A 16203-nucleotide genomic window follows, 5' to 3' on the forward strand; every position below is an offset into this window, starting at 1 on the left:
GAACTCCAGGCCAGTCAGTAAAGGAAGTGGTACCATGGGTCCTAGGAAGGCCAATTCAAGAGTCCGAGACCACATGTAATCCAACAACTAGGAGTTTCAAAATGGGGAAAAGACAATCCAAGAAGAAATTTGAACAACACAATCAACAGACGAGCCCAATGAGAGCAAAGAGCAAGTATTTTGAGAATGCTGGTGAGCTCACACAAGGAACTCTGAGTTCCTTAAAAAGAACACGCGTCAAAGATGAAAGCACGCCTTATACCAGTAAGGACAAATATCAATACCAGTAAGGACAAGTATTGACCAAACATAGGAGCAAGCAGCAATAGGAGTCCAACACTGGTCGCCTGCCATGGAGAACTACATCATGGGACACTGGTGGACCTTCAAGGGTCAAGTCTTTTGGTTTCCATTAAAACAGGGATGATGGCAAATTCTATAAATGTAAAAGGTTAGTCTGGAATCAAACCTGGACAAAATTCTGGATGCAATTAGCAAAGAGACGGTTTACTATGATTTAGAATGGGAAATGGGGTATGTGAAAGGCAGCATGGACTCAATCAAGAACAAGTCATGCTAGACCAACCTCACTGTCTTTTTTTAGATATTAAACATAGATCAGGAGAGGCTACAGAGGAGGACTTTAGTATACAGATCTGGATCGTGTTTTTAGGAAATTTGCAGCTAACATGAAACTGAGGGGAGTAATTAATATGCTACATGACATAATTAGGATTTTAAAAGATTCAGAGAAGTTACAGACGGTATAAGACCCCCCCACACGCACACACAAATCAAAAAGACAAACAAAAACCTTAAGAGAGACAACTATAGGGCCACACACTGAAGTCTAAACATTGGGCTACGCAAATACAGGAAGGGCAGTTGTAGCGGTTTGTTTCTCTCTGATGAAGGGCTAGAACGCAAAGAACTTTTTTTTTTAATATTTTATGTTTTTGCTGAGGAAGATTTGCCCTGAGCTGACATCTGTTGCCAATCTTCCTCTTTTTATTTGAGGAAGATTTGCTCTGTGCCAACATCTGTGCCAGTCTTCCTGTGTTTTGTATGTGGGTCATCACCATAGCATGGCCACCAACAGATGGTGCAAGTCCACACCTGCAGCAGAACCCGGGCGCTGAAGGGAAGTGTGCCCAACCTAACCACTAGGCCACAGGGCTGGCCCCAAGGAACTTCTTAACTACCTGAGTCATCCAATAGGGAAGGAACCATTTCATGAGACTGTATGTTCCAGAAGTTCCACAAGGACAGAGACTTTTGTTTTGTTCAGTGTTGTATTTCAAACTCCTAAACAATGCTGGCCACATAATAAACATTCAATAAACCTTTCCTGAACGAGTGAATGTTTTTGGAGGTGTCCAGGTTGAGCTGGAAGCCCAATGGATTTAGATGCTATAGAAAGCTAAAAGCTTTAGAAAGCTGGTTAGACTAAATGATCTAAGTATCATTACAACTTGCCCTTCTCCTTGATTTACATCAATTCCATCCTGAATCACTTTAAGCCTCATTTGCAGCCCGAGAAACTGTTATTCTTCCTACACAGCCTCTGTTCCACTGACGTTGATTACCACAGACCCCTACCTCATATCACCAACTGTTTTCTTAACCCATACCACAGGGGCATGCTCCACTGAAGCTCCACATAGACACGAGGATACAAATTTTCACACAATAAATACTCATGGGTGTGTATATCCAGAGTTAAGTACAGTTCTGAAGGTGCTAAGAAGTTTCTTCCCTTTCTTTTCTAGTCAGTTAAGTATACTGGAATATGAGTGTGTGAGAACAACATTTCTACAGGGAGACTCACGCACTTGCTCTAAATTATTTAAAAATCAATCAGTGAAAAGGTGAATTGCCCACAAATTTCAGAACCTCCACCAATTGTGAGAAATTGGCTATTTTATGCCTCAATGAAGGCAACACAAGAAAACTGGTAATCTCCTCAGCCTAGCCCTTTGGTGGTATGGTAACAACCCACTGCCTTGGCTTTGTCTCTTGCCACTTTTGCTCTTTGCCCAACATACCCTGTGCTCCTACTAACCTGCAGCTACTCAGTGGTGTTAGTCTTGTTCACGCAAGCTCTTCCCACGGCCAGGAATGTCTTCTTCCCAACTTCACCCAGCTAACTTCTATTCATCCCTCAAAACTCAGTTCAAGGGTCACCTCCTCCAGGAAGCCTTCCCAGACCAATACCCACCCACACTTCCATCTCCTACCCCCATCCCCACTCTCCCTCCTACTCTGTGTTATCAGAGCACTTATACACTGCTGGTTTCTGTCTCTATTTTCGCTAGTTGGTAAACTCTTTGGTAGCAGGACCCTACAAGGCACCCCTCACGGGTTAATTGCACGAATGGATGATTAATGAGCAAACTCATATCAACCTGCGGAGCTGACTGCCTTTTAGGCTCAGAGAATTTAAGCAACTTGCCCAAAATCACACTAGGAAAAGCCAGGACTTGAATGCAGGCCTATGATCTTTCCCTAACCATCTTGCTTCCCCACTGTGTCAGAGAACAATGCAACTTTGGCCACAGGTATTGTGTAACAATAGGAGCCTAGCTCCAAACATTCTCTTCTGACCAATGATCTACTTTTGGAAAGGGCCAGATCACTTCCCTCAACCTGAGAATGTTCTGCTTCCCAGGAGCCCTTCCGGCCCTACTACACCAAGGGCATGGCAGAGCTCTGCTGTTTTAAAGGAGTGGGGAGACTCCCCACGATTCACCTTACACAGATACCAAGTGTTCATTTTCAAATCAAATCCCATGGATCAACTTGCTTCTTGAAAAGAGGTGAGCAAGAGAGGAAAGTGGGTAAACACAGACTTGTTTTTATAATACCTGCAGGAATGTTCTTTTGGAAACCAAGTTTTATGGAAAAAAACCCTTGTGAAATAATTCAAGAAATAAAGTTCACCTAAGCCATCACCGTTCTCTGTAATACCACCGCAAGGGGAATAACGAAGCTTCAATTACTGGCACATTTTGTCCTACTTGTCTCACCTTTCTCATTTTAATTTTTATACTTCTCCTGGTAACCTAATTGCAGCAGTCCCAAGAGAGTTGTTTTTAACAAGATCAGACAGGCACCACTATTCTAAGTTTTAGAAAGTAACATAATTCATAAAAATATGTACTTCTACAGCTGAAAGTCTCATTTAAACATACAGAAGGAGACATACCATTAAGTGGAATTTGGCAAAGGTCTATTTCTCGGGTCCCACTAACACTCTCTTGGTGAAGCACCAAAGCGAGCCTTTGACCAGGCTTACATGGCTGGATAAGTGTCATGAGGAGGCTCAGGTGTGGAGGCCTCTCTCTGGGGTCTGAGAGACTAGGAGAGCTGCGCAATGGCCAGATACCCGGGTCATCTTAAAATATGCATCATTAACCAGGCTTTCTCCTCATCCTGGTTTAAGGCATCTACCTACATATCCACTCACCAAGCTCTAAGTGATCCCCTCTACGGTACCTGGTGTTCCTCTCTATAACTCCCTGTGTACACTCCAAGGAACACCCAGAGATAGGGGTTTCTAAATAGCACGTCTTAGACCGAGGTTGACAGGTAAGCATCCTAAATGGAGTGAAGCTTTAAACCCTAGCTTGGATAAGAACCCAGTTCCTGACTTCCTTTTTTTTTACCAAAGATTTTACTTTTTCCTTTTTATCCCAAAGCCATTCAGTACATAGTTGTATATTTTAGTTGTGGGTCCTTCTAGTTGTGGCATGTGGGATGCCACCTCAGCATGGCTTGATGAGTGGTGCCATGTCCGCAGTGAGGATTCGAACCAGCAAAATCCTGGGCCGCCGAAGAGGAGGGCGCGAACTTAGCCACTCAGCCACGGAGCCAGCCCCGCTGACTTCCTTTATGGAGCTTGGAATTCTGACTGGGAACCTCAACCCCCAAGGTTCTCACCCTGGTGTGTAGACAATCAGCTGCTTAACACACGCAAGTCACACAAACTCTGAATCCTAACACCCTCTTCCTATGATGAGACCACAGATGTGAAAATGCCTCAAAAGGCTGAAACCACTATGCAAACTGAAAGGTATTTGGAGCCCAGAACACTCCATGCTATTTTAGAACACTGAGGTGTGAACTAGCTCAGAGACATGTGCCTATGCAGGGGCAGGTGTGTGTGGAATGAAAAAGCCGGAAGGCCTCCTCAGCCAGGCTCGGTTCGTGGAAGCAGCTTCTTCTGGTTTCTTCCCTGATCTTCCCCTGGAAGTATGAAAGCACCCAGACTCTCCTCAGACCCTGGTCCCTACTACTAGCCTCAGATGCTCACTCTTTCCTTACAGCCAACACAAGAGGGGGAAGTAACCACGGACTCTGAAACAAATCTTCAGGTGCAGTTCACTCAGATATTACTGCTGGCCCAGAGAAAACTGAGGATAAACAATGGAAACACACACACAAAAATTATCACTAGCTTTCATCTGTGGACAGCCTGTTTTGTAGGTTAAGTTTTGCTTTTTGGAAGCAACAGGCTTTATCCTTCTGCCATGTACCCAGGCTGTCACCCAAACCTGTCCTACTTTGACCATGGGGTGAATACACAGAGAACAATCACTAACTTAATCTGTTTCTCTGACATACGTGCAATTTGAAAATACTAAGAAAGAGTATTCAACTGTAATCATATTATAATGATAATTACTTACATTGTAGTTTGTGGTTCACAAGGTATCAATAAATGCAAGAGCTGGGAATCTGGCACCAAATCCCATGTTCTGATACAACATTTAGGCACTACCTCAGTAAAAAACACCACCACAAAAAATATATGGGACTGCTCTAAAAATATAAAATTTTTAAATCTACTTTATTTTTCAGATCCTTCTGTCCTTTCTCTCCCCAGGCCCACCACCGGGTGGTCACTCTGGACTTAACAGAGGTCTCACCAAACTTCTACCTTCTGTGATACACAGCTTTACCCCTCCCAAAAGGTGCATCAACATTGGTCTTCAGGACTCCTTTGTATTTTGGCAAGCCACCGTAATATGCTAAGCTTTCCAAGAGTCTTTTTTTGAAAAGGTAGTTAATGTTTAGTTAGAAGAACATGACTTGGCAATTAAAATGTTCAAGTTCTATTTCATGCTACTATAATTTACAAAATCTCTAGTAAGTAAAGTCTGAGATATTTAATTAGTATTCCTCTGCCTAGCTGAAGAGGAATTCTAAGACATTTATTTATATTTCTCCTCAACTGATCACAGTGTTAGAAACATGGAACTATACAAGTGGCTATGTGTCTGTATGTTGAGTCTATCTCTAGATCATGGGTGTCTTAACCTTTCTTTCCTTATTGGAAAGAAAACCAACTACTGTGAGACTAACTTTATGAGGCTCTGGGAACAGAAAAGAGCATGCAGGCTGAGAATTTGGGAGAAAAAACGAATAGGAGGGGCAGCCTGGTGGCGCAGCGGTTAAGTTTGCACATTCTGCTTTGGCGGCCCAGGGTTTGCCAGTTCGGATCCCGGGTGCAGACCTATGCATTGTCGAGCCGGGCTGTGGCAGGCATCCCACATATAAAGTAAAGGAAGATGGAAAAGTAAAGTAGAGTAAAGTAAAAAGTAAAGTAAAGTAGAGGAAGATGGGCATGAATGTTAGCTCAGCGCCAGTCTTCCTCAGCAAAAAGAGGAGGCTTGGCAGCAGATGTTAGCTCAGGGCTAATCTTCCTCAAGAAAAAAAAAAAAAGGAATAGGAAAAGACAAAAAAAAATCATGCAGAACACTCACGGTGGATCTTCCAAAATCACCCAGTTCTCTTATTCCCATGAATATAACCTTAAATGAGGAGTCATTACTTTGCAGAAACATTAAAACTAAAAACGAAAACCGAATGTCAAAGGACCCAAAACACTAGCCTTAGTGGATTTTACCTCTAATGCCAAGGCAGTCTTGTCATAAGCACAGGGTACTCGTTTCTGGATTGCTTTTGCAAAGACAGGTCCGTTCTGTGTGGATGGCAAAGGGTTGATCGCTGCCCCAGGAGTAGTGGAAACTGCAGGTAGAGGAGTTGTGGTCTGAGGTTGAGCATATGCATGAGCAGGTTCTGGGATCCCGTAACTGTTGGAATTCCTATTTCCATGCTTTCCGTGTGGTGAGGATCTCACGAGCTTTTCAACATAAGGGACGGGAATCATCCCAACCCGGCCATCTTTGTTCCGGGCACTCCACCACTGTTCTTCAGGCTTCTCTATTATCACCAGGATCTCACCCTTCTTAAAGGGCAGGTCTTCGGCATCATTCCCAGGAAAATCATAGAGAGTCCGTACATATTCCAGATTTTCTTCTGCTGTAGGCAGGCTGGGTGCTGATACAGATCCCATTGGTGGGCTCGGATACCTTAAGAGAGAAAGAAAATTAAGAGAAAAATCTCACTCTATAACACAAGTGTTTCAAACTTTTTAATAAACCATTCTCCTCTATAACAAATTATTTCCCTCCATATTCTCAATTAAGAAGGTTCTGTCACACTGTTTTACTTTCTGTTGTTTGTGTTGCAACAGAAGTTAATATCCTCAATTTGCCTTTTTAAATCACATGTCGAGTGTATACACATACACACACACACACACACACACACACACCCCATATCTCTCTTATAGGAACCTTTTGTTTACACACAGAGATACCTGGTCTGAATTTATTTTTAAAATCTGGAATAAGTTCAGTAGCTACGTTCCACCACACCCTCTTCCTCCTGGTCCTAATCTATGGCATGCACCCTGCACAGGAAAGCTCCTTGTGCACCCAGAGAGATGACAAAGGCCTCTGTCTGTGTCCCTCAAAATATACAAACCAGAAAAGGGTTCATACACTTGCCAAGTTAAAAAAAAAAAAATTAAGACCCATATTGCATCTTGTACAGGAATCACATCTGAGCACCAAAATGAAAACGTGAAAGTTTTCATTGCAAAACTCACAGGCAAGAGCATTCATCTAAGCATCAGTCCACAGACACCACCACACCCTTTGTTGCGCTCACAGATTCAACATGTTTTTGCCTTGTACGCTGTAGGATGCGCTCCCGGAGTCAGTTATAAAAGCACAGCCCCTGCTCTCCAGCAACACCTCATCTGAATAACACTTCTGCAAAAGAAGTATAGAGGTCTCTCTTCACCTAAGAAATGTTCTGAAAAGTTGCAAATACACCAAGTTTTGGAAAAAACTATTTTACCATTAGCCTTCCCCCCCCTCCAACTTTTCTGAAGCATAGAATCTACAGCAGATTAACAAACCATGGGCTTCATCCAAAGAGCCTGCGACTCTTCAGGAGGTGACAGCCTGCAGGACCATCACCAGGGTCCGCTCAGTCCTAGAGCAGTCCCGAGGGAGTATGCCAGGATAGGTTATGCCTTCCCACTGACTATGGTTTCCAATTTGTTTTATCTTTAATTAGCTCATGGCCATTCTCTTTCTTTCTTTCCCCCAAAAAATGATCTAAAGAGTTATTTCATGTAAGGACAGGTTTTCCTACGTTGAAGTATTTTAAAGTTTCCTTTATAAAGTGTCACCAGATTACAACATTCAGCACAAAAAAAAAAAGGAAAACGAGAGAAAAAAATCCCATAGTGCCTACCCTAACGTAACTACAATTCTTCTTCCCTTCTTCTCCCCTCCCAAGAGCCGAGTTTATAGCTTTCTTAAAAGAGAGTTTTGTGTATGCCTGCGGCAGTTTTTCTGCCTAACATCACACCACAGGCATCTCCTCACATCACTGGTCTTCACGATCACTTTTACAGCCAGCCAACATTTCATTCTGTGAGCCGGCTGCAATGAAGCATCCCTGTCTTTCTGGATATGTGGTTTTTCTTCCTCCTATTTAATCACCAATGTCACAAATTCTTTTGAGCATATTTTCCCTATGTTAGATTTTTTGTAGAGCCTGGATTCCCAGATTAAAGAATAGGAACATGTTCACAGCCCTTGATACATACTGCCACACTACTTTACAAAAGGTAGTCTTCATAATTTGGCAAAACTTACATCTTGTCAATGTAAATGACTAACTTCACAATAGTCAGAATACCACGGTGATCTAGAGCTTGATTTAAAACCTCAAAGACCTTATTAACAACCTGATAACTAAGGGGAAAACTGCTTAATATCAATATATCTAAAAAAGAGAGAGCAGGAGTAGTAGGAGCAACAGTAATAGCTGACACTTACGACATGTGCCAGGCACTGTGTGCAGACATTAAATTATTTAATCCTCACAGCAATCCTGTGAGGTAGATGCTGTTATTATCCCCACTTTACAGATGAGGAAGCCAAAGCAGGAGTTAGATTTGCACTCAAGCAGTAAGGTCCCAGAGTCCTTGCCATAACCTCTAAGCTAGTCAACCTCAAGGATAAACCCTGCACCTTTCAGGTGTATGAGTAGTCACGTCACAATGTGTGTGAAATGTTCACGACAGTTCCTGACTAGCACCGAGCATCCAATTAGCTCCCCACCCCCTTTAAAGTACACCTCTGTTCCTATTTCAAGGGCCATAGAGAGTCTGTGAAAAGTTTGGGTTGTAGTTCATAAGTCTCAGATACTTTACTAAGAGTACAACTGGTTCATCTCAGACCCCATCCAAGGGTATTTTACTGTTTGTACAGTGAAAAGGAAAAAGCAGTTAGTTCTACAACACAGACTGTCAGGACACTACTATAGCTTCAGTGGGGATTAACACTAGTAATCCATTTACCCAGGTATCCACTGGCCTTACTATGTACCAAGAACGTGAGGGACAAACAATTAATTAAAACCAAGTTCCTGCTCTCAACAGACTGCCAATTGAGTAGAAGCAGAGACTGGAAGGCAAAACGAGAGCACAAAGTGGAATTAATGTGTATCACGACAGAAGGTGAGGGGTCAAGGAGCACTCAAAGGAAGAAGCGCGTCTGCTAAGACTCAGGAGAACAGGCAAGCAGGTGATGCACAACAACCTGAAGACTACCCCTGTGAAGTTGAAAGATTTTGTGGAAGACATGCTTATATATTTTGGTTCTGCATCAGAAAACGACTAGAGGCCCAAAGGTCCAAACGCTCCGTTCCCCAGCTTCCCCACAGCTCACAGGGCACAGAGCTGGTTTCCACAAGCAGAGACCAGGAGCTTTGGTGGTGACGCCCTCCAGAGGTTGGCAAACTTGAAGGGCCAGTGCACGTTTGAGCCTCTGAGGGCTACATATGGCCTCTGTCGTATATTTTTCCTATTCTTACACAACCCTTTAAAAATGTAATAACCATTCTTAGCTCCAGTACACTCTACAAAAACTACCTGTGAGTCTAGCCTAAGGTTCCACAAACTACGGCCTGTAGGCCACAGGGCCTACCACATAGTTTTGTAAATAATGTTTGTTAGAAAACAGCTAAGCCCATTCACTTACGTATTATCTATGACTGCTTTTGCACTATAAGGACATAACTGAGTAGTTGTGACAGACTGTACGGACCACAAAGCTTAAAATACTTACTATCTGGCCCTACACTGAAAGTTTGCTGATTCCTGGTCTAGATAACTGGGTTAAAGGAGCCAGAGAGGACTTTTCCACTATCAACTCTCCCCAGGTGAGGGGGGTGTGTACAAATCTCATAAAGATGGAAGGTAGCTTATACTTTCTCCACCACTATATTGCTATCACGACCTTGGGGTTCACGTTCTGACTCAGTACATGCACATATATCCCTGAATGTGACATAAAAATCAATCTCTCAGGCCACATTCCTGACATAAATTCAAAGCCTTCCACCCCATGTTCTCAACTCACGTATTTATCAAAATCCCCTGCAAATTACATATGAGTTCCACTGTAGGGACGAAACCATGATGACAGGTCAGATATGCTTGCCCTTTCGGTTAGGCCCCATTCCCCAAAGAAATATGAAACATAAGAGTAGGACAATTCATCATTTCTCAATCATTTCACAGTTTATTCCTTGATCAAGACTGTAAATAGCACCCATCAACTCCCCTTTTAAAGTTTACATACTAAGAGTTTTCCAAGCCCCTTCAAACACATTAGACCCATGCTTCTCCTTCTCATGTGTCTATGGTCCATGGTACATTGAGTAGCAGGGCCTGGATGACTAACTGGTAACTGGCTTTTCTTAGCTAACAACAATGAACCTCTCTTCTTTTGGTTAAAAGCATTCTCACTTTCATGTATAAACCATAGATAAAACATTTTCTTTAGGGGCTGCCCCGTGGCCAAGTGGTTAAGTTCGTGTGCTCCGCCTTTGGCAGCCCAGGGTTTCACTGGTTCGGATCCTGGGCGCGGACATGGCACCGCTCATTAGGCCATGTTGAGGCGGCGCCCCACATGCCACAACTAGGAGGACCCACAACTAAAAATACACAACTACGTACTGAGGGGACTAGGGGACAATAAGCGCGGGGGGGGGGGGGGGGCGGACAAAGAAGAGTGGCAACAGTTGTTAGCTCAGGTGCCAATCTTTAAAAAAAAAAAAAAAAAACATGTTCTTTAAATCTGAGTGTTAATACCTTCTAAGCTTAAAATCTCCTTATTCATGCTAAAGTAGTAAAACAATCAGCTTCTGGTGGGAGAGAGTCTCAAAGGTACTGGTGATGTTCTGCTTTTTTAAAGGGGGTAGCTGGATATTGAAGATTTTTAAAAATTGTATACATGTCTATACATATTCTCTCGTATGTATGAAATACTTCACGATAAAAAGTTGGAAAGCAAAACAGCTGGTAAAAGAATCAATTCCAAGAAGACTAAGTACCTCTCTAGTGAAACTCCTTTTAGGTAAGGTAATCCTTTCTTCATGACTCAGTGGCACTGAATACTGAGGACCTCTCCCTTCCACCCCTGTGCTCTCCTTCTATGTCTGTCGCTGCCTGTCCACCTCCTTCCACAGCTCCTCTGCTTATTCCCATTATACTCATTCTGGGGATACCATCTAAGCTTAGACTCCCAAATCTGTATATTTAGGCCTCAACTCTTTTCTCAATAACAAACCCATCAGATTGCTAAACATCACCTGGCTTCCGTGTTGTAAACAATCACCTCCCTCACCCTGATCCTTTCTCTTCTCTTCATTAAAGGCACCATTCAAGCATCCCTGAAATTATACCTCTTCCCTCATCTTCTACATGCAATAGCCAAGTGAAGGCTGTCAGTTTCCACTTTACATTTCCAACACATTTGATATTAGTTCAGCTTCTCACAATCCCTTCTCCTGTAACAGCCCTTAATTAGTCCTACACTCCAGACTCTCTCTCTCCCTACCCAGTCCCATACCAGAGCAGTTTCTAAAAAGCAAAACTGACCATGACAATACTCTCTTAAAAACTCTAGATGGCTCCCACTGTTAAATTCATTTACAAAGCACAGGAGGCCCTTTACAATTCAGCATTAAATTACATTAGCTGCTGCCCATCAATCACAATAATTACCATTCTCTGCCTTTCCTGACAGGTACTGCCACCACCTTTTCTACCTCATCTACTTGTTCTCATCCTTCAAGAATCAGTTAAAAGAGCGCCTCCTCTTTCAATCCTTCCCTGACCTCTTAGATGATCATCCTTTCTTTTAAGCTCCCATGGTATTCTATTTTAATTTGTTCAATATACTGAGCTTCTCAAAGTCTAGAACCATGGTTTACTCCCAGATTGGACTTTGGTATAGCGTAGGCATCAATATATTAAAATCCCTACCAATAAAACTAAAATGCCAAAGACACAGAGAAGCATTTCCCATTCCTATTTCTATCCTTTTTTCCTCTTGAAAACACAAAAGCTTCAGCACTCCAATTCCCTAAACCTGGTTTAATTCTGTTATACAGACAAATCCTGCGTGCCGCTTGGTGTGCCATCCAAGCCTCTTCACCTCACCACTGCTTCACAAGCACTCTTAGCCATCATTCCAGACTAGCTGCCACATGCCTGGTGGCCCCACCTTAACTTATGATCTTAGCTCAGACTCTAGGATAATCTGAACTCCCACTAATAAGCACTGCCCCCTTTTACTTATTATAAAGAACTAAAATATTTTAGTCTGAAGGAACCTTAGAAATAATCTAGTCTAACTGTTCAGATCAAAGGGAAAATTCTTTCTTGGGTAAAAAATTCTGAATTTTGAGTCTTAAACAAGAAAAGTCACAGATCAAACGGCTACGAGTACATTACATGCCATGGGAACACAACTCTTAACCGGGCAAGCTTCCACTGCCAGCATGATGACAATATTCTTGTATCTCATCTGAGCTGAATTCAGGTGATTTAAACTACTGATAAGAAGAAATGCAAAGGTTTATTTATGTGCTAAATTCTAGGATAATCAAAACTATCGGTAATCCTTCTCCCCTACTCCTAATTATAAAAGTCCAGATTTGAGTTCCCTTAAATATTTACAACAGGGGATGTGGGAGGAGGTGTGACCGTGCTGCCTGTGACATCCTCTGGTCCACGCAAGGCTTGGTTTCTGCTTCACAGGTGTGAAGGTCCTCCTCTGGGCACTTAGCTTAGGCTGAGCATCCTTTCTCCGTTCTCCCACAGCCTACTTTACCATATTAATTATCTAATATTACCATATTAGATAGCATGGAAAAGGCCTTTTAAAAAATCCCAGTAACCAGTAAGCTCCGCAAGAGCATGACAGGGAATGTTGATTCAATGTTAGATCCATGCTTCCAGGTACGTGTGATATGCTACGAATGTTGAGCAAAAAACAATTTTCTCTAAGGCTCAATTTGCTTCAGTTTTTATTTCATTTTATTTATTTATTTATTTATTTTTTAAAGATTGGCACCTGAGCTAACAACTGTTGCCAATCTTTTTTTTTTTTTCCTGTTTTATCTCCCCAAATTCCCCCCGAACATAGTTATATATCCTAGTTGCAGGTCCTTCCAGTTGTGGCATGTGGGACGCCACCTCAACGTGGCTGGACGAGCGGTGCCATGTCCGCGCCCAGGATCCGAACCAGGGAAACCCTGGGCCGCCGCAGTGGAGCGCGCAAACTTAATCACGTGGCCACGGGGCCGGCCCCTGCTTGTTTTTAAATTTTTACTTCTCATAATTTTCCTCCTAGCCTTCACATAGCTACATAAGCCAAAACTGGAAAATTTTATAAGCCAAGCAAACTATGCAAAACACTTTCAAGTTTCTAAACCATGGGAAAAAGTATTTCATATCTAAATAATCCACTCGGAAACCTGAAACCTTCTCTTGTTAAACAGGAAATAGCCTCTATTAAATAAAAAAACACTAGCGCTTACCTACTAAAGGTAACTTAATAAACAGAATCTTAAGAAGATTTATACTCAAATAAAATGGAGGTGAAAACCACCACAGGATTTACCAAATGATTTGTAATATAAAAATTACACCCATGTGCAGAAAGAGAATCCTTTAGGGTCATTCAAAATCAACAAAAGCCACCTGATATGATGCCTTTCGGGGGTTAAACTTAAAATCCACTAAGGGGGGGCTGGCCCCGTGGCCGAGTGGTTAAGTCTGTGCGCTCCGCTGCAGGCGGCCCAGTGTTTCGTTGGTTCAAATCCTGGGCACGGACATGGCACTGCTCATCAAACCACGCTGAGGCAGCGTCCCACATGCTACAACTAGAAGGACCCACAACGAAGAATATACAACTATGTACTGGGGGGCTTTGGGGAGAAAAAGGAAAAAATAAAATCTTAAAAAAAAAAAAAAATCCACTAAGGAATACCACAAACGCAAAAAGCAATTAATAAGATAAACCTAGAGTACTCAAAGTTACAAATAAATATACCAAGTCACCTGTTTCTTCCTTTCTCTTCTCTCATCATCCCCCCACCATCAGAAACATCAAAATAGGCACCTCCAAGCCACAGCTCTATGTCAGTCTACATATCTATATGACCTATGATGTACACGTAATCAGTCATCATTTTACACCTGGATTACAGTAACAGTCCCAGGTCACTCCCCTGCTTCAAATTCCGTCCACAGCACCCACCGCGCTTTAAATAAAATCCAATTTCTTTGCCTTGACCATCATATCTTCAAACTCTTCTTATATGACCCCCTTCTTTAAGAACCACACTCCCAACACACTGACTGTCTTTCTCACCTCAGGACTTTGAGTAAGCTCTTACCTGTGCGTGGAAGGCTCTCACCTTCCTTTTAGCCCAAGCCTTCCCGAGGCCTGCTGCTTCTCTATCCTTCATGCTTTCTCTGACCACACTACCTCAGGTAGGTCCCTTCTAGTATATTCCCTCAGCCTAGGTCTATTTCATTCATAGCATTTATTAATCTTATAACTATTTTATTTACTTCTCTACTTTTTGGTCTGCCTCCTCCACTAAAATATAAGTTCCATCATGGAGAAAGTATATCTGTCACCCATCTTTCCCAGTACCTATCACTGGGATATAATTCTCTTGTAAATATTTTAATAAAAAATTAAAAGTTAAGGAGCATTGTGATAAAAAAGATGAGATTAGAACAAGCACCAGTACTTAAACTCTAAGGAAGTCATACATCTATGACCACTCACTAAGCAAAATGAACTATTAGCCAAGAGGCATGAAACTTTTTAAAGCTAAACAACTTAATTTATCCTGTTTGGGGTGTGAAGAAGTATTATGTTGACTTTTGCATCTGGCCAAGGCTTTTTTAGCCTCTAGTTTTCTACAAAGGCTAATAACATTTCAAACCAAACCCATGAATTTCAGGCTTTCCTGAAATTTAAATTCCTAAGTTCCAAATCCATGAATTTAGAGGCAATCCAAAGACTCAGTATAACAAAGTAAACACAGTCAGGATCTAATTCAGCCAGCATTGCAATCGCCCTCCAAGATACCAGGGAAAATTAAAAACTAAATTACAGCAACATGGGGGGCAGGAAGACAATTAAAGCTGAATGTGAGGGAGAGGGTCAGGGAAAGGCCCCATTATTTGTGAGGGGCCTGGAACAACAGGTAGGATTTCATTGGTGAGGAGTGGAGTTAGGCAGTCAATGAAGAGCCAACAGCCTGAGCAAAGGTACAAAGCTGTGAGTAGCTGCGTAGGAATGGCTACCAGGGAATGAGTGAGTGGCTTAGTGAGGCTGCACTAAAAGAAGGACGAGAGGGGGCGAGGACAGGCATCAAAGTCAGAGAGGTACATCTGCTGCCTGGGAAGATGCATGTATGGAAAATTTGGAGTCGTTTTTGTGGGTACTGGGAAGCCACTGCAGCATATCCCTTTTTCTCCCTTTAGAAGGGAATCAAGCCACTTACTCACACTTTTTCAAACAGCTGTATTACAGTACCTGTCACGTCAAAGCAAGCACAATGCCCTGCACACAATATGGCTTAATAAATGCCTCAAATTAATGCTATAACGCACCTCCGCAAGTCAGGAAAGTAAACATATTAAAAATCTCATTACAGTGGGTTCTAAAATTCTCTCCAATATAATTCTCCTTATATTGGAATTACATTGTGCTCAAAGTTGACTCCAATTACCAGTATCTTTGGGGACCTAGAGGTTTCACCAATCAGATTCTTGATGTCTACGCCTTTGTTACACAGTATTTGATTTATAATCACTTTCTCCCAGTTTTTAAAGTCCATTTAGTTCAGCAGTTAATCTTCTAGTCATAATAACTGTCATGGCTTTGTTTCCTCTCTATCTCCATTCCACAGAAGCAACACTTAGGCACCCAGTGGGTGCTCCTTAATTAATTATAATAGCTTTCAATGTTTAAAGCTCAGAGTAGTATCTTGTTAGCAAATGCATAAAGTCAGAAACATCTCATTCTGAAAAATCTTTATTAGCATCCTGTCCTTTTAAATAGATGCTTAAGAAACAAATTAGGCAAAGAAATATCTTTCTTCTTCTTTTTTTTATTTTCTGCTTTATCTTCCCAAACCCCCCGTACATAGTTGTATATCTTAGTTGCAGGTCCTTCTAGTTGTGGGAGCAAAGAAATATCTTTTATTTGCAAAATTCGAGGCAATTTTTCCGGCTCAAATTTGGTATAGTTCAAATAAAAGAAACCTCTGATAGAATACTGATTAAGGCAAATTAAAGCAAATAATCAAACAAAACAATGCATTTTACTTAGAAAAGAGGATGCTTGATGCTCAGTATCACTTTGGGTTCTTAACTTTAAAACAGATATTAAATCATTAGAGTTAATACAAAAAGGACATCTCAAATTGAAATAGGATAGAATTAAGATAAGTGTCATTCAA

The 16203-nt window shown here is 41.9% G+C and overlaps 1 protein-coding gene across 1 annotated transcript in view; it reads right to left on the minus strand.

Annotated features, from left to right (window-relative positions):
- CRKL (CRK like proto-oncogene, adaptor protein) overlaps positions 1-16203 on the minus strand; it is a 36000-nt gene that overhangs the window by 17885 nt on the left and 1912 nt on the right. The window contains exon 2 of the mRNA XM_070628348.1: positions 5909-6374. Within this exon, the coding sequence (XP_070484449.1) occupies positions 5909-6374 (466 nt within the window). The remainder of the gene's footprint in view (positions 1-5908; positions 6375-16203) is intronic.

The sequence above is a fragment of the Equus przewalskii genome, chromosome 7 (assembly GCF_037783145.1).
Source record: "Equus przewalskii isolate Varuska chromosome 7, EquPr2, whole genome shotgun sequence".
NCBI classification, from domain to species: domain Eukaryota; kingdom Metazoa; phylum Chordata; class Mammalia; order Perissodactyla; family Equidae; genus Equus; species Equus przewalskii.